General features: G+C 52.7%; 2 protein-coding genes across 9 annotated transcripts in view; one reads left to right on the top strand and one right to left on the bottom strand.

Annotated features, from left to right (window-relative positions):
* The window catches only part of lgi3 (leucine-rich repeat LGI family, member 3), a 103538-nt gene that overhangs the window by 10682 nt on the left and 66181 nt on the right, over nt 1-26675 (top strand). The window lies entirely within an intron of this gene.
* The window catches only part of dmtn (dematin actin binding protein), a 77250-nt gene that overhangs the window by 33745 nt on the left and 16830 nt on the right, over nt 1-26675 (bottom strand). For 3 of the 7 annotated variants that reach the window (XM_038785717.1, XM_038785719.1, XM_038785718.1), the window contains 3 exons: nt 8039-8121; nt 6208-6256; nt 1582-1665 (listed from right to left, as the gene is read on the bottom strand). In XM_038785717.1, the coding sequence (XP_038641645.1) occupies nt 1582-1665; nt 6208-6216 (93 nt within the window). In that variant the 5' untranslated portion in view covers nt 6217-6256; nt 8039-8121. Of the gene's footprint in view, nt 1-1581; nt 1666-6207; nt 6257-8038; nt 8122-16492; nt 16555-20755; nt 21027-26675 lie in introns of those variants that run through there. The other 4 variants (XM_038785723.1, XM_038785720.1, XM_038785721.1 and 1 more) reach the window with 4 other exon arrangements.

Here is a 26675-nt window from a genome sequence, read left to right as displayed (position 1 = left end):
CATTTAGCGTCCCGGCCTCCACTGCACTCCGCGGCAATGAATTCCACAGGCCCACCACTCTCTGGCTGAAGAAATGTCTCCGCATTTGTGTTCTGAATTTACCCCCTCTAATTCTAAGGCTGTGCCCACGGGTCCTCGTCTCCTCGCCTAACGGAAACAGTTTCTTTGCGTCCACCCTTTCTAAGCCATGTATTATCTTGTAAGTTTCTATTAGATCTCCCCTTAACCTTCTAAACTCCAAAGAATACAATCCCAGGATCCTCAGCCGTTCATCAGACTAATCAGTCATCAACTGACTAATTCCTTCTTTTTTTTAAATTTAGAGTACCCAATTCATTTTTTCCAATTAAAGGGCAATTTAACGTGTCCAATCCTAGCCTGCACATTTTTTGGTTGTGGGGGCGAAACCCACGCAGACACGGGGAGAATGTGCAAACTCCCCACGGACAGTGACCCAGAGCCGGGATCGAACCTGGGTCCTCAGCACCGTGAGGCCACAGGGCTAACCCACTGCGCCCTCTTCTAGTTCCTTTTTGAAAGCCTCGATTGGAGCTGCCTCCAGCACACTCTCAGGCTGTGACGCCACATCCTAACCACTCGCTGAGATTGAATCTCACCACAGGAATTAAACAGGGGAGTAGCTGAATGGTATCAACGAGATCCTGGAGTTAACATTGCCCAGGCCCGAAACGCGTGCAGCATTAACACGGAGCCCCACTCAACCCATGTTCAACTGTTCTGCTCGCAACACTGGTTTCCAAAACAGTTAATCAGAAAAGTGGAAAACCTCAACGGTCTCCTTAAATAATCACAAAAATCGGCCTGTTGAAAGAAATAATTTGTCAGCCAGCGCTGTACCAGCCACTTCTGACAGCACCGAGCAAGTGAAACATCTGGGCACAGCAAGGCCATGATCCCAACATCTGTACACGGCAAGACAATGATCCAACATCTGTACACGGCAAGACAATGATCCAACATCTGTACACGGCAAGACAATGATCCAACATCTGTACACGGCAAGGCAATGATCCAACATCTGTACATAGGAAGGCAATGATCCAACATCTGTACACGGCAAGACAATGATCCAACATCTGTACATAGGAAGGCAATGATCCAGCATCTGTACACAGCAAGGAAATGATCCCAACATCTGTACACAGCAAGGAAATTATCCCAACATCTGTACACAGCAAGGAAATGATCCCAACATCTGTACACGGCAAGACAACAATCTAACATCCCGACACAACAAAGCAATTTCCCAGCATCTGTACACAGGAAGGCAATTTCTCAACATCTGTGCACAACAAAGTAACAATCCAACACCTGTACGCAGCAAGGCAGCAATCCAACACCTGGGCACAGGAAAATAACAATTCAACATCTGTGCATAGCAGGGCAATTACCCAACATCTGTACACAGCAAAGTAGCCAACCAACATCTGTAAACAGCAAGGTGGCCACCCAGCATCTGTACACAGCAAGGCATTGATCCAACACGTTCACACAGCAAAGTAATAGGCCAACAGTTACACACAGTCAGGTCATGAACACAGCAAGGTAAACCGTACTCACACATATTGTGGAACCTGGAGTTCCAGGGGCGCTCAATGGACGGTTGGGACAGACACTTCCTGGTGATGTGTGAGACTGCTGTGACTTAAAGGAAATAGAGGAAGAGTGTTAGATGGATGAATGCAAGTTCAATGCAGCTGTTGAGACGGATTCTGTGAAAACAGTCTCCACTTTGGCGCATAGTCTGAATTTTATCTGAAAAGGGGCAGCACCAATATTGACGAGAAGGGCCGCGTAGTGGTTACCTTACGAAACTAGTGATTGCGAGACCTGGACGAGTGGCCAAGAAACATAACGGCGGAATTGTTACCGTGCAGAAGGGGCCGTTGAGCCCATCTTGTTGGCACCAGCTCTCCGAATGAGCAATTCACAAAGCTCCATCCTCCCGCCTGCCCTGTCCTGTAACCCTGCACATTCTTCCTGTTCAAACAACTATCTGACGTCTCCTTGAAAGCCTCGATTGCACCAGCCGCCACCACGCTCTCATTCCAGATCCTAACCATCCGCTGGGTTTGAATCCCACCACAGGAAGTCAAATTCAGTTAAAAGTAAAGAGTTAATAATAATCGCTTATTGTCACAAGTCGGCTTCGATGAAGTTACTGTGAAAAGCCCCGGGTCGCCACGTTCCGGCGCCGGTTCGGGGAGCCCGCCGCGGGAATTGAACCCGCGCTGCTGGCCTTGTTCTGCAACCGGGCAGCACGGTAGCACACGTGGACACCACTGTGGCGTCACAGCTTCAGGGTCCCGGGTTCGATTCCCCACTGGGTTACTGTCTGCGCGGAGTCTGCACGTTGTCTGCGTGGGTTTCCTCCGGGTGCTCCGGTTTCCTCCCACAGTCCAAAGACGTGCGGGTTAGGTGGATTGGCCATGCTAAATTGCCCTTAGTGTCCAAAGACGTGCGGGTTAGGTGGATTGGCCATGATAAATTGCCCTTAGTGTCCAAAGACGTGCGGGTTAGGTGGATTGGCCATGATAAATTGCCCTTAGTGTCCAAAGACAGGCAGGTTAGGTGGATTGGCCATGATAAATCGCCCTTAGTGTCCAAAGACAGGCAGGTTAGGTGGATTGGCCATGATAAATTGCCCTTAGTGACCAAAAAGGTTAGGAGGGGTTATTGGGTTACGGGGATAGGGTGGAAGTGAGGGCTTAAGTGGGTCGGTGCAGACTCGATGGGCCGAATGGCCTCCTTCTGCACTCTGTATGTTCTATTAGAAGCCAGCTGTTTAGCCCACTGTGCTAAACCAGCCCCTAATATCAATAATGGCGGCTGTGGGACTGCTGAATTGTGGTTAAAAACCCATCGGGTACAATTCATGTCCTTTACGGCAGGGCATCTGCCGTTCGTACTTCCTGGTTTGCCCAATATGTGACGCTGAAATCACCTCTGAAACGGCCGAGCACTCCTTTGTCTAAAACGTGGCGCGCTAACTAATCGCAAGGGATATTAGGGATGGGCAATAAATTTTGGCCTTGCCAGCTACATTACACATCCTGTCAATGAATTAAAGAAATATATATTTATGAATGATTGAGCAATCTGCGCATTCCTCAAATGGTTTGATCTACACGAAACGGGTATCAGCAATATAAGGAACTGCAGAACAGAGATCACTGCAATGCCGGTGGAAGTTTCCAGGATATTGATTTTAGTGGAGCAATTCTTCCCGCTGTGTGCGTCCGGCGTTCCGAGGTCAAGTAGGGGCCAAGGAACAGCATTGCAAACACTGACCGTCTGCTTCTCTCCCAGTGTTAGCTTGACTGAGCAACACTTTCTGCTGACTGACTGCTGAACTGACACACAGACCGAGGCAAATTACCAGTCACAGACAAGCAGTGAACTGAAGATAGCGTGGAAAATGTCAATCAGGTTATCACCACTGACCCGAACTCGAAGATTTCCACACTTCCAGGATGTTTTCTTTGCTGAATTGGCCAGATATTTACAGGGGATTCCTGTGAGTGTGTCATTATTTACTGGGTGTCCCCGGGAGTGTGTCAGTATTTACAGGGTGGCCCCGGGGAGTGTGTCAGTATTTACAGGGGGTCCCCAGGGAGTGTGTCAGTATTTACTGGGTTTCCCCGGGAGTGTGTCAGTATTTACAGGGGGTCCCACGGGAGTGTGTCAGTATTTACAGGGAGTCCCCGGGGAGTGTGTCAGTATTTACAGGGGGTCCCCGGGGAGTGTGTCAGTATTTACAGGGGGTCCCCGGGGAGTGTGTCAGTATTTACAGGGAGTCCCCGGGGAGAGTGTCAGTATTTACAGGGGGTCCCGGGGAGTGTGTCAGTATTTACAGGGGGTCCCCGGGGAGTGTGTCAGTATTTACAGGGTGTCCCCGGGGAGTGTGTCAGTATTTACAGGGTGTCCCCGGAGAGTGTGTCAGTATTTACAGGGGGTCCCCGGGGAGTGTGTCAGTATTTACAAGGGGTGCCAGGAGTGTGTCAGTATTTACAGGGGGTCCCGGGGAGTGTGTCAGTATTTACAGGGTGTCCCCAGGAGTGTGTCAGTATTTACAGGGGGTCCCCGGAGAGTGTGTCAGTATTTACAGGGGTCCCAGGGAGTGTGTCAGTATTTACAGGGGGTCCTGGGGAGTGTGTCAGTATTTACAGGGGGTCCTGGGGAGTGTGTCAGTATTTACAGGGAGTCCCCGGGAGTGTTTCAGTATTTACAGGGGGTCCCCGGAGAGTGTGTCAGTATTTACTGGGTGTCCCCGGAGAGTGTGTCAGTATTTACTGGGTGTCCCCGGAGAGTGTGTCAGTATTTACTGGGTGTCCACGGAGAGCGTGCCAGTATTTACAGGGGGTCCCCGGAGAGTGTGTCAGTATTTACTGGGTGTCCCGGGGAGTGTGTCAGTATTTACTGGGTGTCCCCGGGGAGTGTGTCAGTATTTACTGGGTGTCCCGGGGAGTGTGTCAGTATTTACTGGGTGTCCCCGGGGAGTGTGTCAGTATTTACTGGGTGTCCCGGGGAGTGTGTCAGTATTTACTGGGTGTCCCCGGGGAGTGTGTCAGTATTTACTGGGTGTCCCGGGGAGTGTGTCAGTATTTACAGTGGATCCCCGGAAGTGTGTCAGTATTTACAGGGGTCCCCAGGGAGTGTGTCAGTATTTACAGGGAATCCCGGGAGTGTGTCAGTATTTAAAGGGGGTCCCGGGGAGTGTGTCAGTATTTACAGTGAGTCCCGGGGAGTGTGTCAGTATTTACAGGGGGTCCCGGGGAGTGTGTCTGTGTTTACAGGGTGTCCCGGGAGTGTGTCAGTATTTACAGGGGGTCCCCGGGGAGTGTGTCAGTATTTAAAGGGGGTCCCGGGGAGTGTGTCTGTGTTTACAGGGTGTCCCGGGAGTGTGTCAGTATTTACAGGGGTGCCAGGAGTGTGTCAGTATTTACAGGGAATCCCAGGAGTGTGTCAGTATTTACAGGGGATCCCCGGGAGTCTGTCAATATTTACAGCGGGTCCCCGGGGAGTGTGTCAGTATTTACAGCGTGTACCTGGGAGTGTGTCAGTATTTACAGGGAATCCCGGGGAGTGTGTCAGTATTTACAGGGGGTCCCCGGGAGTCTGTCAATATTTACAGCGGGTCCCCGGGGAGTGTGTCAGTATTTACAGGGTGTCCCCGGGGAGTGTGTCAGTATTTACTGGGTGTCCCGGGGAGTGTGTCAGTATTTACTGGGTGTCCCCGGGGAGTGTGTCAGTATTTACTGGGTGTCCCGGGGAGTGTGTCAGTATTTACAGTGGATCCCCGGAAGTGTGTCAGTATTTACAGGGGTCCCCAGGGAGTGTGTCAGTATTTACAGGGAATCCCGGGAGTGTGTCAGTATTTAAAGGGGGTCCCGGGGAGTGTGTCAGTATTTACAGTGAGTCCCGGGGAGTGTGTCAGTATTTACAGGGGGTCCCGGGGAGTGTGTCTGTGTTTACAGGGTGTCCCGGGAGTGTGTCAGTATTTACAGGGGGTCCCCGGGGAGTGTGTCAGTATTTAAAGGGGGTCCCGGGGAGTGTGTCTGTGTTTACAGGGTGTCCCGGGAGTGTGTCAGTATTTACAGGGGTGCCAGGAGTGTGTCAGTATTTACAGGGAATCCCAGGAGTGTGTCAGTATTTACAGGGGATCCCCGGGAGTCTGTCAATATTTACAGCGGGTCCCCGGGGAGTGTGTCAGTATTTACAGCGTGTACCTGGGAGTGTGTCAGTATTTACAGGGAATCCCGGGGAGTGTGTCAGTATTTACAGGGGGTCCCCGGGAGTCTGTCAATATTTACAGCGGGTCCCCGGGGAGTGTGTCAGTATTTACAGCGTGTACCTGGGAGTGTGTCAGTATTTACAGGGAATCCCGGGGAGTGTGTCAGTATTTACAGCATGTACCTGGGAGTGTGTCAGTATTTACAGGGGCTCCCCGAGAGTGTGTCAGTATTTACAGGGGGTCCCGGGGAGTGTGTCAGTATTTACAGGGAATCCCGGGGAGTGTGTCAGTATTTACAGGGGATTCCCAGGAGTGTCCATCCCATTCAGAAAAGCCCACAGCAACTGAGTTAAGTCAAAGGCGGCAGCTGTTGGCATGTCCAAAGTGGCTTCACCAGCCGAGAATTGAGGCGGCCACATTGAGATGTAGAAAATCTCCGATATGAATCCTACCTTCTGCATGTTTACAATCGCAGTCGCTCTATGTGATCTGCCAACGAGTCTAGGAAGAGAATGGAAAATGGGAAAGAAAACCATGGTTATTTCTTCCTGAGGCTATTTCTAAGTAAGTTTGTCTGTATCTACCCCACCCAAATATTTTTTAAGTACTTTAATCATCTCAACCGTCTTAAGTCAAGGTAATACAAATCAAACCAAGGCAAACTGTCCGTGTAATTTAACCCTTCAAATCCTGGTGTCATGCTGGTGAATCTGTGCTGTTAACCCCCTACCATGGCCAATAATCCTTCCTGAGGTGTGTTTAATTGCATGCTCATTGGCTACTATAAATCTATTTAAAAATAGACTGGGTGAAGTGAATGATGAACGATAGAACATATAGTTTAAAATAATGTATTGTAAAAACAACTGTGTAATTAGATAACTAGGATCAATTAAATAATAAAGGACTAAACAACTATTGTCTATCTCCCAGTGCAAGCTGCTCCCAACTCCCAGGGTCACGTGATGGATTTACAATGCCACCTAGTGGCCAGAGGTCGTGCGTAACATGGTGGACAAACTTGCCTTGTGCGCATGTCTATACTGGAGCTCAATCTTCTGCCCCCATGGAGGGTCTGAGAATTTCCTCTCAAAATTTATTTCAAAGTGGGATATCCGTCACAGAAACAGGCCATTCAGCCCACCCTGCCCATACTGGGGTTTACGCGCCACTCAAACCCCCTCCCATCCCTATTCCTTTAAATCTACCACCATAACCCTCTATCCCCATCTCTCGCAGATGTTTGTTTGTTTCCCTTGAAATGCAGCCATATTATTCACTCCAACCACTCCCTGTGGTCGCGAGTTCCACATTCTCTCCACTCGCTGGGTGAACCGGTTTCTTCTGAATTCCCGATTGGATTTCTCGGTGACAATCTTATGTCAACGACCTGTAGTTATGCTGTTCCCCTCCCCCACAAGAGGATATATTCTCTGTATTCGCGCCATGGAAAACCAGAATTTTCAAGTGCTCGATTAGGTCACCTGATCAGCCCCCTTTTTTCAAGAGAAAAGAGGCCCGGCTTGTCAATCCTTTCCTGATATGTAAACACACGCATTGCTGGGATCATCCCTGTTAACCTTCCCCCCAACCCCCGTCTCCAGTGCCTCCATATCCTTTCTATAATATGATGACCAGAACCGCACGCAGTGCTCTTAATGTGGTCTAACCACAGATCGGTGCAGGGTGAGCGAAACGTCCCTATTTTTCAAATTGACCTTCTCGAAATAAAGCCGGATGCTTGGGTGGCTTTTCTGGAATGACCTGAGTCGCAACTTGTGATGATCGATGTATTTTCGATCAAAGTTTTATTTTGGGCAAGTGATGAGATTATTCTAAAATTATTTATTCATTTAAGGGGCAATTTGGGGTGACCAATCCACCTACCCTGCACATCTTTAGGTTGTGGGGGTGAAACCCTCGCAGGGACACGGAGAGAATGTGAAAACCCCACACGGACAGAGCCGGGATCGAACCTGGGACCTCGGCGCTGTGAGGCAGCAGCGATAGCCACTGTGCTGCCCCTGATCTTTTGAAATTTATGAAGGATTTCTATGAATTTCTACCAGCTGGATCTCAATCTTCTGGGTCCGTCCCCTCAGTCTGGCTCAAGGACCCGCTGCTGGTCTTGCCCTTTCTGATCATCTTAGACCGGTTTAGTGTCGAAGGAGCTAATGTAGTTCAAGCGGTGAATATTTCTGCTGACCGTCAGTGTGTACAATTACAAGGAGAGAGCATTAACATTGTGAAGTCTGCGCAACAGATTACAGACGCATACTGTACCAGTTATACGATGAACGTCAATGCGTTCTGAAAGACTTGCTCCTTCTCTGACATCCTGCACAGGCTGTGTGATCCTTTCTGCTCTGTGAATGAAAACAAGGCTTTAATTTCTCTGCGTTTATTAGACTTGTGAGGAATGTACAGATCGTGCCCAGACTTTACCAATTTCTAGGGTCAGAACCGAGGAAGCTTTGTGCTGTCAGAGGGTCAGTACTGAGGGAGTGCCGCACTGTCAGAGGGTCAGTACTGAGGGAGTGCTGCACTGTCAGAGGGTCAGTACTGAGGGAGTGCCGCACTGTCAGAGGGTCAGTACTGAGGGAGTGCTGCACTGTCAGAGAGTCAGTACTGAGGGAGTGCTGCACTGTCAGAGGGTCAGTACTGAGGGAGTGCTGCACTGTCAAAGGATGTGTACTGAGAACACCCTAAACTGTGAGAGGTGCAGTATTGACAGTGTTCTATACTGTCAGACACGCTGGGCGTAATTCTCCACACTCACGACGGTGCGGAGAATAGCGGGGTGCGTAAAATTTTACGGCCATGCTAGTCTGACGCCCTCCCGCTATTCTCCCCCCCCCCCCCCCCCCCCCCCCCCCACGCCCGACTCCCGATACGAATCGCTGCCGCCGTTTTTTTACGGCCAGCAGCGATTCTCAGCTGGCCGATGGGCCGAGTTCCAAGCCCTTTACGGCTGTTTTACGAACGGCAAACACACCTGGTCTGGCCGTTCGTAAAAACGGCCGTAAAGTCCCGATTTTTAAAACCATGGCACCGATTGGCACGGCAGTACCACGGCCGTGCCAAGGGTGCCATGGGCCCGCGATCGGTGCCCACCGATCGCGGGCAGCGGGTCCGATACCCGCGCACTCTTTGTCCTTCCGCCGCCCCGCTGTATCACTTCGCGGGGCGGCTGAGGGGCATCCCGGCCCGCGCATGCGCGGGTTTCGCGCAAATGCGCGATGACGTCATGTGATGCGTCAGTCGGCGCAAACTCTGGCAAGCGGGCTTAACGAAATTCGTTAAGCCCGCGATGCCGGAGTTTACGCCGGCGGCATGCTAGCCCCGACCGGGGACCAGAATCGGTTCCCGGTCGGGGAGGGGGAGGCTGGCGTCAAACCCGCCCGGATTTGACACCAGCCTTACGATTTCTCCCTGTCTGGGAGAATCGCGCCCGCTGTCTTTCAGATTAAACATGAAAGTGAGGTAGTTCCATTGCAGTGGGATAAAATTAAAGATCTCATCATCCTATTCTGAAGTTGTCCTGTCCAACTCTCTTCCCTCAATCAAAACAGATTACCTGGTCATTCAACTCCTTTACCACTTGTTGCAAATTGGCTGCTGATATACCAAAGAGAACATATCTCTGAGTTGAAAAGTAGGTTAAGGCAAGTGCAGCAGAAATATAGGCTGGGATTCTGCGAGCCCGTGCCGGGTTGGAGATTCGCCGGAGGGACGTGGGAATCCCGCCACCCTGCCCCGACTCCGGTGACCGGAGAATCGGCAACAATCGCGCCGGCGCGGTTGCCACAGCGCCGGTCGAGGGCCATTGAAAGCGGCCCCCCCCCCCGCGGCGATTCTCCGCGCTCGAGGGGCCGAGTGCCCGCCGGGTTCGGCCGGCGTCGTTCGCGTGTGGTCCCACCCGGCGGGCCTCGGCATTCTGGCTGCGAGGGCCGTGCTGGTGGGGGGGGGGGGGGATCTGACCCGGGGGGGGGGGGGGTCCTCCACGGTGGGCATGCCCGGGATCAGGGGCAACCGATCGGCGGGCCGCTCATTCTTGGGGGGAACCCATGTTCCTCCGCGCCGGGTAGGGCTCTGCCATGTTGCGCGGGGGGCCGGGTCGGAGACGGCCGCGCAGGCCGGCTTTCGACGTCGGAGCAGCGCACGGCAGTCTGCCGCCATTCTAGCCCCTGAGGAATTACTGGGCCTGGAGGCAGGTCGAGGCCGGCATCGCTCGCACCGCTTCTGACGCCGGCGTCAACATTTGGCCGCGATATCGCAGAATCCCGGCCAGAGTTTCTTTCCAATGGAGCTGGGAGCTCAGAGCCAGTGACATGGTGATCAAATCAAACTAACAAATGCAGCACATTGGCTCGGGCCTGCTGCTGTCTTTTTGAGAATGCTGTTAAATGTGGGAGATGCTGATGTCGTGGTAATGGAACCAGAGGCCTGCAGCAAGATGCTCTGAGGACATGCGTTCAACTTGTACTCCGCCGATCACAGCAGCTAGTGGATATTAAATTCAATGAATAATCCTGGAATGTAAACTCGTCCCAATCATGGGAATCATTATTCATTATTGAATTTAGAAGGATGCGCAGGGGGGGATCTTACAGAAACATATAAAATTATGAAGGGAATAGATAGGATAGATGCGGGCAGGTTGTTTCCACTGGCGGGTGAAAGCAGAACCAGGGGGCACAGCCTCAAAATAAGGGGAAGTAGATTTAGGACTGAGTTTAGGAGGAACTTCTTCACCCAAAGGGTTGTGAATCTATGGAAATCCCTGCCCAGCGAAGCAGTTGAGTCTCCTTCATTAAATGTTTTCAAGGGAAAGATAGATAGTTTTTTTTGAAGAATAAAGGGTTTTGGTGTTCGGGCCGGAAAGTGGCGCTGAGTCCACAAAAGAATGGCGGAGCAGGCTCGAGGGGCCAGATGGCCGACTCCTCGTTCTTATTCTGAAAACCAATCTGCAGGGAAGGCGCAGTACCGGGGATTCTGGAGCAGGGGGCGCTATTTCTTGTTGCAGCTCTCCCTCCTTTCAGTTCTGATGAAGATGAAAATCGCTTATTGTCACGAGTAGGCTTCAATTAAGTTACTGTGAAAAGCCCCTAGTCGCCACATTCCGGCGCCTGTTCGGGGAGGCTGGTACAGGAATCGAACCGTGCTGCTGGCCTGCTTGGTCTGCTTTAAAAGCCAGTGATTAGCCCTGTGAGCTAAACCAGCCCCTCGAGCCGGTGGACTCGAAGCGTGAGCGCTCCCTCGCTCCTGAAAGATGCTGGCAGACCGGCTGAGGTTTCCCCAGCCGCCTCTGTTCCTGTTCCAGGGGAGGAGGCCTAACCCGCCCTCGTGCCACTCCAGACTTGAACGCTTTAAGGCGGCCGCCCCTTTCACTGCCCTCTGGACTGGCCTGGGGGCAAACCGCTCAAGGGAAATACGTAATGGGGGGAACAGCTGGCGACAACTGTGTCTCAGCAAAGAATTCATTTTTAAAAATTAAAGCCAACAGACTGGTGAAGTTCAAACTTGAAAAGGTTCATTTTGGTCGGGAGAACATGGACAGGCGATATGAAATAATTGTGCAGGAACAAAGGGACCTGTGTGTTTATGTATATAAGTCATTAAAGGGAGCAATGCAGGTGGAGAGACCATTTAAAAAAGAATACAGCTTTACTAATAGTCGCATAGGATAGCAGAGCGAGGAGGATATGCTGAACTTATACAAAACACTGGTTAGACATCAGCTGGAATATTGGGCGAGATTCTCTGCAAATGCGGAGAGTCGTAAAGGCTGCTGTGAAACTGGCCGTGTTTCACGGAAGCCTTCACGCCCGTTCCCGGGACCCAATTCTCCCCCCCCCCATCGGGGCTAGGAGCGGGACCCCGGGAATCACGGCGTCGCAGCCTTAACAACCGTAGTTAAGGCCGCGCACCAAGATGAGGTGCGGCCGGCTCCAACCCGCGCATGCGCGGGTGACGTCATCACGCCATTGACGGAACCCGCGCATGTGCAGTTCCGCATGTCTCCACCGCCGCCCGACAAGATGTGGCGGCTTGATCTTGTCGGGCGGCGGAGGGGAAACAGTGCGTCCCTTTTGGACGCAGGCCCGACGATCGGTGGGCACCGATCGCGGGCCTGTCCCCTCCCGAGCACAACGGTGGTGCTCCCGCCCCAAACGGGCCTCCAGCGCCCGCTTTTACGACGGCAGCAAGCAGGTGTGTTTGCTGCCATGCAAAAACGGGCGTAAAGGCCCGGCAGCTCGGCCCATCGGCCGCGGAGAATCGCCGCTCGCCGTAAAATGCGGCGAGCGGCGATTCGTGACGTGGGTCGGGCGAGGGGGGGGGGGGAGAATAGCGGGAGGGCGTGAAAAATGTCGGGAGGCCCTCCCACTATTCTCCCAACCGGCGTGGGGGGGGGGGGACGGAGAATCGCGCCCATGGAGTACTGTTCTGGGCGCTACACTACAGGAAGGATACATACATCGATACATAGAAGATAGGAGCAGGAGGAGGCCTTTTGGCCCTTCGAGCCTGCTCCACCATTCATCACGATCATGGCTGATCGTCCAACTCAATCCTGCTTTCTCCCCATAGCCTTTGATCCCATTCTCCCCAAGTGCTATATCCAGCCGCCTCTTGAATATATTTAATGTTTTAGCATCAACTACTTCCTGTGGTAATGAATTCCGCAGGCTCACCAATCTCTGGGTGAAGAAATGTCTCCTTAGCTCTGTCCAAAATGGTTTACCCTGAATCCTCAGGCTGTGACCCCTGGTTCTGGACACACCCATCATTGGTAACATCTTCCCTGCACCTACCCTGTCTAGTCCTGTTAGAATTTTATAAGTCTCTATGAGATTCCCCCCCTCATTCTTCTGAACTCCAGCGAGAACTATCGCAACCTCGGCAATCTCTCCTCATATGACAGTCCCGCCATCCCTGGATTCAGTCTGGTAAACCTTCGCTGCTCTCCCTCGACAGCAAGAACATCCTTCCTCAGAGAAGGAGACCAAAACAACACACAATACTCCCAAGTGTGGCCTCCCTAAGGCCCTGTACAATTGCAGCAACACATCCTTGCTTCTATACTCTCAACCTCTCGCAATGAAGGCCAACATACAATGAGCCTTCTTTACCGCCTGCTGCACCTGCATGCTGACCTTCAGCGACTGGTGCACAAGGACACACAGGTCCCGCTGCACACTCCCCTCTCCCAATTTACAACCATTCAGGTAGTAATCTGCCTTCCTGTTTTTGCTTCCAATGTGAATAACCTCACACTTATCCAAATTATACTGCATCTGCCATTGGTTTGCCCACTCGCCCAACCTGTCCAGATCTTGCTGTAGGATTTTCATAGATTTCATAGAATTTACAGTGCAGAAGGAGGCCATTCGGCCTATCAGGTCTGCACCAGCTCTTGGAAAGAGCACCCTACCCAAGGTCAACACCTCCACCCTATCCCCATAACCCAGTAACACCACCCAACACTGAGGGCAATTTTGGACACTAAGGGCAATTTAGCATGGCCAATCCACCTAACCTGCACATCTTTGGACTGCGGGAGGAAACCGGAGCACCTGGAGGAAACCCACGCACACACGGGGAGGATGTGCAGACTCCGCACAGACAGTGACTCAAGCCGGGAATCGAACCTGGGACCCTGGAGCTGTGAAGCAATTGCGCTATCCACAATGCTACCGTGCGGCCCATGATCCCTGCATCCTCGTCACGATTCACGTGTGAACACATTGCAGCGAGTGCGGAGGAAGAGGTTCACAAGAAAGGTTCCAGAGATGAGAAACCTTTCCACAGGGACGTGAGATGATCACTTGAACAGAAACGATGTGGAGGCGTACCGGGGAAAAAGACAGAGGAACGGCATTGAGTCACGATGGTCTCGGCTGGAGAGCCGCGCAGACTCGATGGGCCGAATGGCCTTCTTCACCATCGCCACAATTCCCCGGTTTTGTGATCTGGTCAGCGAGGAGTGGGGAGCTGGGAAGCAAGCTGCATGGGGGTGATGTGAACAGTGCTGGATTGGTCTGGCAAAGAGCCAGAACACACTCACTAGACTGAATGGCTGCCTTTTATACAGACCACGCTCTCTGACATTTACATTGAGAATTAGGAGTCTGATTTTCCTCACGTTTGACCTTCAGCAGTGAGAATTAAGGAGTATAAATATCGATCTGGACTGATATTGCATTAAGCCCTTGCAGAAATAATGGGACTAGCGTTCTGATATAACGCCTTTGGTGACCCCAGGATACAGCAACCACTTAGTGTGTATGGAGGCCACAGAAGATCCACTAGTTTCCTTGCTTGGCACCTGTGGCTTGCAGTGTGAGCTTAGAGAAAGTTAGCATGAGGCAGGGAGAGCGGCACAGTGCCCACGATGGCTCTGCACGGGCAGTTCCCCATCTTGGCCGCAAGGCGCCAAACGGGAGAAGGTCACTTCCCAGCGTGCGGGGAGTGAGGGACGGAGACATGGTCAGAGGCTTCTAACACCTCCCAGGGGCTGGTTGGAGGGAGACATGGGTACATTCCTAAGGGTGGGGGTTGGGTTTCTCTACATTTTCGGTGGGTGAGGGCTGGGGGGGGGGGGGGGGGGCTGCCAATTAAGACCATGAGCGGCTCATGAAAAACCCGTCTGCCCGCAGCTTTTCCACTCTGATGGAAATCGGTGCCACCTTCAGTGGGGACCTCACACCTCACCCCATTGGGGGCAGTCAAGGCTCTTTTCAGAAATCACCCGGAGATCTCGATGGCGTCTCGTAAGCCATCGCTCATGGCCAAGGGAACAGATGCCCTCTTCCTCAAGGTTGGGCAACACAGAGCTGGTGGGGCATGGCAGCCTCGGGGAGGACTGGGTCCAGCTCCTGGATCAATTGGGAGTGGTGGGCAGGGGGTGCCCTCCAATATCCTCCTGCCAGGGTCTTGCTCGTTGTGGTCTGCTGTCCTCTCCAGAACTTGACCCTCAAAGATGTGCTCCTTGAAGACATGAGATGTGCTCTCTATTCTGCTTTTACCTGGATAGTTTGGATGCATAGTGTTGAATAAAGAACAGAAAGCTTTGTGAACAAACAAAACTATAAATTTATTACGCTGCTAACTAAGATTCGTTCACATTCTGAAAGTAGAAGGTTACTATATTAAACAATGCTATTTCTAACTAATGGAATTTTCCAAAACACAATTGCCCTCTCTCATTTCTCATCATCTTCTCCAACCTTCACCTTCTGTCCTTCTGTCTGTCTGTCCCACAAGGCTCAGCGTCATCCCTTGTATACTCAGAGGGTGAGCTCCCTCTAGTGGCTGTCTGTATACATTTCATTAACCCTTGCATTGCTCCCTCTAGTGGCTGCCTGTATACATTTCATTAACCCTTGCATTGCTCCCTCTAGTGGCTGTCTGTATACATTTCATTAACCCTTGCATTGCTCCCTCTAGTGGCTGCCTGTATACATTTCATTAACCCTTGCATTGCTCCCTCTAGTGGCTGCCTGTATACATTTCATTAACCCTTGCATTGCTCCCTCTAGTGGCTGCCTGTATACATTTCATTAACCCTTGCATTGCTCCCTCTAGTGGCTGTCTGTCTGCATTTCATTAACCCTTGCATTGCTCCCTCTAGTGGCTGTCTGTCTGCATTTCATTAACCCTTGCATTGCTCCCTCTAGTGGCTGCCTGTATACATTTCATTAACCCTTGCATTGCTCCCTCGAGTGGCTGCCTGTATACATTTCATTAACCCTTGCATTGCTCCCTCGAGTGGCTGTCTGTATACATTTTGTTAACCCTTGCATTGCTCCCTCTAGTGGCTGTCTGTATACATTTCATTAACCCTTGCATTGCTCCCTCTAGTGGCTGTCTGTGTGCATTTCATTAACCCTTGCATTGCTCCCTCCAGTGGCTGTCTGTATACATTTCATTAACCCTTGCATTGCCTTCATGTATGATAATACCACAAGATGGAGGCCCTGGGATGGAGGGGGAGCAGGAGGTAAGAGGAGAGGAGTAATTGGGGGCGAAGGGAGGTGACAGTGAACAGGGGTGGCCCGAGACGGCCTCCTCTCGTCACCCTCTGGGAAGGGGACTTCCCATCTCTCCTTCACAACCTCCGGCACGAGAGCCAGGTTGATGAAATTAGGGTCTGTTCAGCAGCCACCCACACCCTCACCACAGTTGCCATAGCTCCGGCTCCCCTCTTCCGTCTCACTTGGGGCAGTGTTTGACGCACAGATCGCAGATCTCTCCCGCAGTGTAGCGAAGAGCCTTAAGTCAAGAGTCTAAAGAATAAAGAACAATACAGCACAGGAACAGGCCCTTCGGCCCTCCAAGCCTGTGCCGACCACGGTACCTGCCTAAACTAAAACTCTGCACTTACAGAGTTCGTATCCTTCCATTCCCACCCTATTTATATATTTGTATAGATGTCCCCTAAATGCCGCTATGGTACCTGCTCCCACCCCCTCCCCAGGCAGCGAGTTCCATATATATACCACCCTCTGTGTACAAAACCTACCTCGCACATCTGTTCTAAACTTTTCCCCACGCACTTTAAACCTATGTTCCCCGGTACTTGACTCTCCTACCCTGGGAAAGAACATCTGACTATCCACTCTGTCCATGCCCCTCATAATCTTGTAGCCCTCTATCAGGTCGCCTCACAACCTCCGTCGTTCCAGTGAGAACAGAGTTTATCTAACCTCGCCTCACAGCTAACACCCTCCATACCAGGCAGCATCCCCGGAGATTAGAACTGACGGAGTAACAGATCAACGTTGTCGGTGTACAGTGAGCAGCATGAATAACCCACGGCAGGGTAACTTTACATAACTATCTTGTCTGGAAACCCGTCAACGTTCCTGGAGAGCTGCCTTTGCAATGATGCACGCTGTGTGATTCATGGGACAAATAAACTCGGCCCAGCCCTCTCCATTATTGCTTTGCTCGACCTTTTAATTATTAACAGGCTTAGGAGAGGAGCAATGACCACCCCCCCCCCCCCCCCCCCCCCCCCCCCCCCACCCCGCGCCCCATTGTGCGTTGTGGGCGGGATGCATTGTGCTGAACAGTTGGACACTGGAACTGGATTTTGCGGCCCATTGTTAGTCCCTCTCGCTGGCCAAGTGTGTTTTGCTGACACATGGAGTGCATTCTGTTCAGGCAGTTTCTCATTAACTCTCGAGGTGAACCAGTGGACGCGAGGTGCCCTCCCGCACACGGCTGCCAGCTCAAGCACGGGGCTAGGGAAATCTGTTGGTGCCTTGCCAGTTGTAGAGGTGGCTGAATGGATGCTTAAGCATCCAGTACGGCAGTGGTTGTTCGGGCAAGGCCGGTATTTCAAAGTCTGGCGCCCTTCACAAAAGCAAATCCGGAGCCTAAGGCCTAGTTTGGCAGCCCCTCCCCAGTTGAGGCCTCTCTGAGTGCAGGCTTTGGGCCTGCTGAGTCTGAATGGAGACCAACCCACCAAAGAACATTGAATCAAATGCTCACCTGAGAGCAGAGCTCAGCCAAGGAGTAATCACACACAACTCGCAATCACGACTCAACCGTCTGTTTTTTTATTTTGTGATTTTGGTTGAAGGGTAAATAGGGCATTGACAGAATTCACCGGCTCTTTATTTTATAGAGAGCCGGGGAATCCACCAGAGACAGCCTCAGTTTAATGTCTGTACTGAAATACAGCACCTCTGACAATGCAGCACTCCCTCAGTACTGACCCTCTGACAGTGCAGCACTCCCTCAGTACTGACCCTCTGACAGTGCAGCACTCCCTCAGTACTGACCCTCTGACAGTGCAGCGCTCCCTCAGTACTGACCCTCTGACAGTGCAGCACTCCCTCAGTACTGACCCTCTGACAGTGCAGCACTCCCTCAGTACTGACCCTCTGACAGTGCAGCGCTCCCTCAGTACTGACCCTCTGACAGTGCGGCACTCCCTCAGTACTGACCCTCTGACAGTGCGGCACTCCCTCAGTACTGACCCTCTGACAGTGCAGCACTCCCTCAGTACTGACCCTCTGACAGTGCGGCACTCCCTCAGTACTGACCCTCTGACAGTGCGGCACTCCCTCAGTACTGACCCACTGACAGTGCGGCACTCCCTCAGTACTGACCCTCTGACAGTGCGGCACTCCCTCAGTACTGACTCTCTGGCAGTGCAGCACTCCCTCAGTACTGACCCTCTGACAGTGCGGCACTCCCTCAGTACTGACCCTCTGACAGTGCGGCGCTCCCTCAGTACTGACCCTCTGACAGTGCAGCACTCCCTCAGTACTGACCCTCTGACAGTGCAGCACTCCCTAGGTACTGACCCTCTGACAATGCAGTGCTCCCTCAGTACTGACCCTCTGACAGTGCAGCATTCCCTCAGTAATGACCCTCTGACAGTGCAGCACTCCCTCAGTACTGACCCTCTGACAGTGTGGCACTCCCTCAGTACTGACCCTCTGACAGTGCAGCATTCCATCAGTACTGACACTCTGACAGTGCGGCACTCCCTCGGTACTGACCCTCTGACAGTGCAGCGCTCCCTCAGTACTGACCCTCTGACAGTGCAGCACTCCCTCAGTACTGACCCTGACAGTGTGGCACTCCCTCAGTACTGACCCTCTGACAGTGCAGCACTCCCTCAGTACTGATCCTCTGACAGTGCGGCACTCCCTCAGTACTGACCCTCCCACAGTGCACGCACCCTCAGTACTGACCCTCTGACAGTGCAGCACTCCCTCAGTACTGACCCTCTGACAGTCAAGCACTCCCTCAGTACTGACCCTCTGACAGTGCAGCACTCCCTCAGTACTGACCCTCTGACAGTGCAGCACTCCCTCAGTACTGACCCTCTGACAGTGCAGCACTCCCTCAGTACTAACTCTCTGACAGTGTGGCACTCCCTCAGTACTGACCCTCTGACAGTGCAGCTCTCCCTCTGTACTGACCCTCTGACAGTGCAGCACTTCCTCAGTACTGACCCTCTGATAGTGCAGCACTCCCTCAGTACTGACCCTCTGACAGTACAGCACTCCCTCAGTGCTGATCCTCTGACAGTGCAGCACTCCCTCAGTACTGACCCTCTGACAGTGCGGCACTCCCTCAGTACTGACCCTCTGACAGTGCAGCACTCCCTCAGTACTGATCCTCTGACAGTGCAGCACTCCCTCAGTACTGACCCTCTGACAGTGCAGCACTCCCTCAGCACTGACCCTCTGACAGTGCAGCACTCCCTCAGTACTGACCCTCTGACAGCGCGGCACTCCCTCAGTACTGACCCTCTGACAGTGCAGCACTCCCTCAGTACTGACCCTCTGACAATGCGGCGCTCCCTCAGTACTGACCCTCTGACAGTGCGGCACTCCCTCAGTACTGACCCTCTGACAATGCGGCACTCCCTCAGTACTGATCCTCTGACAGTGCGGCACTCCCTCAGTACTGACCCTCTGATAGTGCAGTACTCCCTCAGTACTGACTCTATGACAGTGCGGCGCTCCCTCAGTACTGACCCTCTGACAGTGCAGCACTCCCTCAGTACTGACCCTGACAGTGTGGCACTCCACCAGTACTGACCCTCTGACAGTGCAGCACTCCCTCAGTACTGATCCTCTGACAGTGCGGCACTCCCTCAGTACTGACCCTCCCACAGTGCACGCACCCTCAGTACTGACCCTCTGACAGTGCAGCACTCCCTCAGTACTGACCCTCTGACAGTCAAGCACTCCCTCAGTACTGACCCTCTGACAGTGCAGCACTCCCTCAGTACTGACCCTCTGACAGTGCAGCACTCCCTCAGTACTGACCCTCTGACAGTGCAGCACTCCCTCAGTACTAACTCTCTGACAGTGTGGCACTCCCTCAGTACTGACCCTCTGACAGTGCAGCTCTCCCTCTGTACTGACCCTCTGACATTGCAGCACTTCCTCAGTACTGACCCTCTGACAGTGCAGCACTCCCTCAGTACTGACTCTCTGACAGTACAGCACTCCCTCAGTGCTGATCCTCTGACAGTGCAGCACTCCCTCAGTACTGACCCTCTGACAGTGCGGCACTCCCTCAGTACTGACCCTCTGACAGTGCAGCACTCCCTCAGCACTGACCCTCTGACAGTGCGGCACTCCCTCAGTGCTGACCCTCTGACAGTGCAGCACTCCCTCAGTACTGACCCTCTGACAGTGCAGCACTCCCTCAGCACTGACCCTCTGACAGTGCAGCACTCCCTCAGCACTGACCCTCTGACAGCGCGGCACTCCCTCAGTACTGACCCTCTGACAGTGCGGCTCTCCCTCAGTACTGACCCTCTGACAGTGCGGCTCTCCCTCAGTACTGACCCTCTGACAGTGCAACACTCCCTCAGTACTGACCCTCTGACAATGCAGCACTCCCTCAGTACTGACCCTCTGACAATGCAGCACTCCCTCAATACTGACGGGTTTTAAATGGCAAGATATTCAGGTTTCAACATTCGGAGGGTCAGAAAAGAGGGTAGAGGTGATTCGGGCAAAATTGTACACTTCTTTACTGCGCCTGGACCTCTCCGAGTGACTGATGTGTGACTGTCTGTTCCTGGAGCAGTTTACCAGGAGCAGTGCTCTCGAGTTCATATCACAAGATGTGAAAAGGACAAGAGCCTTTTTTGTGAGAACGAAACAAAAGGTATCATAAGTCATGAACATCCAGGAAAATAAAAAACGTTAATTGTCCCCCCTGGATTTACACTAACCTGTGAGCACATTGAATAAATACTTGCGTGGGTGACATTTGGGGGGGGTGACGGGGTGAAAATAGAGGGGGAAGCGACTCCACGGAATTGTCTTTCAAAGGGACAACACAGGCGCAATGGGCCCAATGGCCTCCTCGTGTGCTGCAACTGCCTTGAGGCCCTCACTTTTAGGCCTCAGAGTTGTCGAGACTCGATCTGGAAAGGATAATGAGGTGATTTTCCCTCCCTGCGATAGTTTGCTCAATAGAAGAACCAGAAATAAACATCTTATCGGTACTTACAGTTTATACAGTTTGGTTTATCACTAACTTTGATGCAGCAGCGCAAATGATGCCCTCTTAATTCCAACCTTCGGAGCTGCAGTGCGATGAAGCTGACAACTGACACCGAGGAAATGGCTGCGTTTACAGACGCCAGTTCACGGAAAAAAAAAAAGTCATGCGAGATAACTATTTCTGTTGGTGCCTCTCGAGTGGTGTTTCCCCACACCCCAGCTGAAGGGCCTTATCTGAGAAAAACAAGCCTGCCTCCACCCTGGGCCTGCTGCTCCCGTCGCCATGGAAACTGCAGTCTCCCAGGTCTGCATCTGCACATGGCTCCTGCTGACAAGCAGCCGCCTTTCCCGAGGGTGCGGCAAGGGGAGGGGAGGTGTCGGCTCCAGCACTTCATCCAGCCTCTCAGTGTGTGATTCACCAGCTGCAGCCGGCGATGTGCCTCCCAAGGCCTGTGGCCTGCAAACTCCACACGTTTCGCGCACCGGGCCTGGCTGTCGACCTCCCAAGGCTGCCCATACCGTGGGCAGGTGAATGTTTCAGTCAGCCGCTCGTGACCTCAAACATTCTTAACTTACGCGTCGGTATGCATAATGCAAGTGTAAAGGGCGGCACGGTAGCACAGTGGTTAGCACAGTTGCTTCACAGCTCCAGGGTGCCGGGTTCGATTCCCACCTGGGGTCACTCTCTGTGCGGAGTCTGCACGTTCTCCCCCGTGTCTGCGTGGGTTTCCTCCGGGTGCTCCGGTTTCCTCCCACAGTCCAAAGATGTGCAGGTTAGGTGGATTGGCCATGATAAATTGTCCATAGTGTCCAAAATCTTAGTGTTGGGTGGGTTATCGGGTTATGGGGATTAGGTGGAGGTGTGGGCTTGGGTAGGGTGCTCTTTCCAAAGGCCAGTGCAGACTCGATGGGCTGATTGGACTCCTGAACTGTAAATTCTACGATGATTCCATGATAAAAGCAATCTCAGCAACAGCTTGCATTCAAAAACCCCTTAAGCGGATGCGGACTTACAGGACTGCAGCGTGGGGCCCGGCCAATTTCGGAGTAGGGGGGAGGGCTAACTGGGAGGTGTCTGTATGTGCCCTCAAAATGTAAGTCCGCCTCAGCCGCCAAGCGTTCAGCGAGGCCAGGAGGAGGCGCTGGTGGACAGCCGTCGAGGGGAGCAGCAGGACAACTCTGGACCTCCAGGCTAAGTGTGAGGAGGTAGGACGGGCAACCAACCCCCAAAAGAACGGAGGTCACCAGGCCAGATAGCCAGCAGCCTGGCAGCCAGCCAGGAGCAGGCAGGGTCATCGAGGCTCAGGGCCCGGCCTGCTGAGCGAAAGCCAAGAGATGAGCCGAGCTGCAGTCGGGCAATGCGAAGAAGGCCGGAATCATGCCTCGGGGAATCCTCTCCATAACCTCTACCCCTTAAGGTGCTCCTTAAAATCTACCTCCTTGGCCACGCTTTTGGCCACCTTCCCTGATCACAGAATGCCTACAGTGCGGAGGAGGCCATTCAGCCCATCGAGTCTGCACTGACCCTCTGAAAGAGCACCCTACCTAGGCCCAATCCTCCACCCTATCCCCGTAACCCCATCAAACCTTTGGACACGAAGGAGCCATTGATCATGACCAATCCGCCTAACCTGCACATCTTCGGACTGTGGGAGGAAACCGGAGCACCCGGAGGAAACCCACGCAGACACGGGGAGAACGTGCAAACTCCACACACAGACAGTCACCCAAGGCCGGGATCGAACTCGGGTCCCTGGCGCTGTGAGGCAGCAGTGCTAACCACTGTGCCGCCCATATCACTGTACGCAGCTTCATGTCTACTTTTGCTTTTTCCGGCCTTGGAATACTTAATGAGACTGAAGGAGTCGATATAAAGTTGTCTGTTCACTCTCAGGAAGGCCGTATGTGTCTGCACACCTAGCCTCCTGCCAGTGTTGCTGACTGTGGCTCATGCGTGGGGGGCTGTGGGGGCTGCTGTCAGTAAGAAATTAGGAGAAATCAGCCCAAACAACAACGAAAAGAAAGAAGTATCTTAAAAAGTGCACCCGGGCACAGGTTGAAGCCCCAGAGAGTAGGCCCCGCCACAAAACATCCTTAGAATTAGTTTCTATTTGCCTCTCACCCTATCAGCATAACTTTCACTTCCTTCCTCACGCGCGTGTTTATCTAGGTTGCCCTGAAGCAGTTTGTCCCAGCCACACCCAGTCGCAGTGAGTTGCATATTCTAACGAACCACTCTTTGGCTTTGTGAAGACGTAGGGCGGGATTTGCTAATAATGGGGCAATGTCCGCAAGCCGGCGTGAAAACCGGCGCCAACCACGCCGGCGTCAACGGCCCCCGGAGGTGAGGACTTCTCACCCTTTCTCGGGGGCTAGGTTGGCGCCGGAGTCGTCCCCACAACTCCAGCCGGCGGCGAACAGCCCGCGCGGGTCTGCGCATGCACGGAACGGCCGGAGTATTTCCGCGCATGTACGGGGGGTTCCCTTCTAAGTGCCGGGCCCCGAGCAATATGGCGGAGCGCTACAGGCACGGAATAAAGATGGCCCCCACGGACCCAGCCCGCATGCCGATCGGTAGGCCCCGATCGTGGGCCAGGCCACCGTGGGAGCGCCCCCTCCTCCGGGGTCAGATCCCCCCCCCCCGCCCCTCCAGGACGGCCCCCGCGCACTCACCTTCCAGGTCCCGCTGTGTGGGAGGTGAGTAATCCACGCTGGCGGGATTCGGCCAAACTCGCCGGCCACTCGGCCCATCGGGTTCTGGAGATTCGCCGGGGGGGGAGGGGGGGGGGCCCGCTGTCAACGGCCCCCGGACCGGCGTGGCGGTGATCCCGCGGGCGCCTGAAAAACGGCGTCGGAGAATGGGGAAGCCGGCGTCGGGGCGTGATTCCCGGGTCGGAGTATCCCGGCCGTGAGTCCTCAGTAGACGGGACTCGCTTCGACTCCCTGCTTGACACTGAAACAAACTCTGAAGACAGCGCTTCGGGGAGACTCGGGATAGGGATCAAAGGACACAGCTCCAAGCCAGAGCTCTCACATACACGTGACTTGGCAAAAGAGTGAGGCAGAAGGGTGTTAACAAGGGGCTGGTTTATCTCACTGGGCTAAATCGCTGGCTTTTAAAGCAGACCAAGGCAGGCCAGCAGCACGGTTCGATTCCCGTACCAGCCTCCCCGAACAGGCGCCGGAATGTGGCGACTAGGGGCTTTTCACAGTAACTTCATTGAAGCCTACTCGTGACAAAAAACGATTTTCATTTCGTTTCATTTCAATTGTCTCCCACCAGGGGACGGGAACACCAATCTGGAATAAAGTGAAACCTTCAGTGAATTGTTGGAAAGTGGGAATTTTCATACTGAGGAACCAAATATGATGCTCCGGGTCAGTGGCAACAGTCTGGGACAATGATGGAGCATCTCTCTTCCCCGTCCCTCCTCCCTATGAGAACCTGACCCCCAATATCCCTCTCTTCTGTCCATACCCCGCCCCATCCCCATAACACTGCCTCTGACTGTGTGCACACAGCCGCTTGCTGTACCCACACAGTGCCTTGTTGCATATACGCGACCTCTTGCTGCACAGTCTCTTCGCGGAATCACCAAATTTGTCCAGCCCAAAATGAGGCCATTTGGCCCGTCGTGTCTCCACCAGCTCGCCAAATGGGCTATTTTACAACGTCCTCCTCCCTATAATCCTATAAACAACGTGCCAACTGTTTTTTGAATGTCGCGGTTGATCATGCCAGCACACTCTCAGACAGTTCATTCCAGACCTCGCTGCGTGAACGTATTTCCTCCTATCGATTTGCTTTCTTTTGCAAATTGCCGTAGATCTCATTCCCGATCCTTTCAGGAGCGGGATGTTTCTCTTGACCTGTTCTGCCCAGACACCTCGTGAGCTTGAACAACTCTGACAATTCTTTGCCCAAGAAGAGCAGTCCCAACTTCTCCAATCTATTTTCTCAACTGAAGTACCTCAGCCCCTTGAACCGTTCACATCATTCCTTTCTGCACTCTCTCAAGCTGGAGACGCAGTGCTGGAGCGGCCCGCAACATTTCACCATGATCTCTTCCTTAATGTGACACCTTATCAAATGCCTTTTGGAAATCCAAGTACACCACATCTACAGGTTCCCCTTTATTCACCTCGCTTGTTAATTCCTCAATAAATCAGCCGAACGGGGGCTCCACGGTGACGCCGTGGAAATGGGCCAATGTAACACCTTTATTCAAGAAAGGAGGGAGGCAGAAAACTACAGGCAAGTTGACCGAATAACCGGGAAATTGCGAGAATCCAGTATGAAGGAGGTGATAGCATGATACTTAGACAATCATGAAGGGAGCAGGCAGAGTCAACATGGTTTTGTGAAAGAAAAATCGTTCAGCTAATTTAAAAAAAATATTTTATAAATTTAGCGTACCCAATTCCTTTCTTTTTCAATTAAGGGGCAATTTAGCCTGACCAATCCACCTACCCTGCACATCTTTTTGGGTTGTGGGGGTGAGACCCACGCAGACACGGGGGAGAATGTGCAAACTCCACACGGATAGTGACCCAGGGCCGGGATCGAACCCGGGTCCTCCGTGCTGTGAGGCAGTGGTGCAAACCCACTGCATCACCGTGCCGCCCCCGTTCAGCTGATTTATTGAGGAAGTAACAAGCGAGGTGGATAAAGGGGAACCTGGAGATGTGGTGTACTTGGATTTCCAAAAGGCATTTGATAAGGTGTCACATTAAGGAAGAGATCATGGTGAAATGTTGGGGGTTAGCATGGGCAGAGGATTGATTAGCTAACAGGACGCAGAGGGTACAGAGGGGTGGGTCTTTTTCAGGTTGGCAAGAGGTAACCACTGTGGTGCCACAGGAATCAGTGCCGGGGTCTCAACTGTTTACAGTCTACATCAGTGACTTGGACGAGAGGGCTGAATATATGGTGGCCAAATTTACCCATGGCACCAAGATAGGTAGCAAAGTAAGTTGTCAAGAGAATGCAGAGCCTGTAAAGGCAAATAGATTAATGATTGTGTAAGAAATTGGCAGATGGAGTGTAACGTGAACTTATCCACGTGAGAGAGAGACTGCAGAACTCTGCAGTGCAAAGGGACCTAGCTGTCCAGGGACATGACTCACAATCCGTCAGTATGCCAGTTCAAATAATGAGGAAGGCAAATGGAATCTTGCAAGGGGAAAGGAACATAAAAGTAGGGATGTTTTACTGCAGTTATACTGGGCTTTGTGAGAGCACATCTCTCGCAGTATTTACACAGCCCATCTACCTGTATGCACACAGCCGCTCTTTCTGTATAAACACAGCCCCTCTTGCTGTATACACACAGCCCCTCTTGCTGTATACACACAGCCCCTCTTGCTGTATACACACAACCCCTCTTGCTGTATACACACAGCCCCTCTTGCTGTATACACACAACCCCTCTTGCTGTATACACACAGCCCCTCATGCTGTATACACACAGCCCCTCTTGCTGTATACAGACAGCCCCTCTTGCTGTATACACACACAGCCCCACTAGCTATATACACACACAGCCCCACTAGCTGTACACACACAGCACCTCTTGCTGTACACTCACAGCCCCACTAGCTGTATACACACAGCCCCTCTTGCTGTATACACACAGCCCCTCTTGCTGTACACACAGCCCCTCTTGCTGTATGCACACAACATTTCTCGCTGTATACACACAGCCCCTCTTGCTGTATACACACAGCCCCTCTCGCTGTATACACACAGTCCCTCTTGCTGTATACACACAGCCCCTCTTGCTGTATACACACAGCCCCTCTTGCTGTATACACACAACCCCTCTTGCTGTATACACACAGCCCCTCTTGCTGTATACACACAGCCCCACTAGCTATATACACACAGCCCCTCTTGCTGCATACACACAGCCTCTCTTGCTGTGTAC

Source organism: Scyliorhinus canicula, chromosome 26 (assembly GCF_902713615.1).
Source record: "Scyliorhinus canicula chromosome 26, sScyCan1.1, whole genome shotgun sequence".
NCBI classification, from domain to species: domain Eukaryota; kingdom Metazoa; phylum Chordata; class Chondrichthyes; order Carcharhiniformes; family Scyliorhinidae; genus Scyliorhinus; species Scyliorhinus canicula.
Note: the sequence above shows the minus strand (reverse complement) of the source record. Positions and strands in the feature narration are given on the sequence as shown.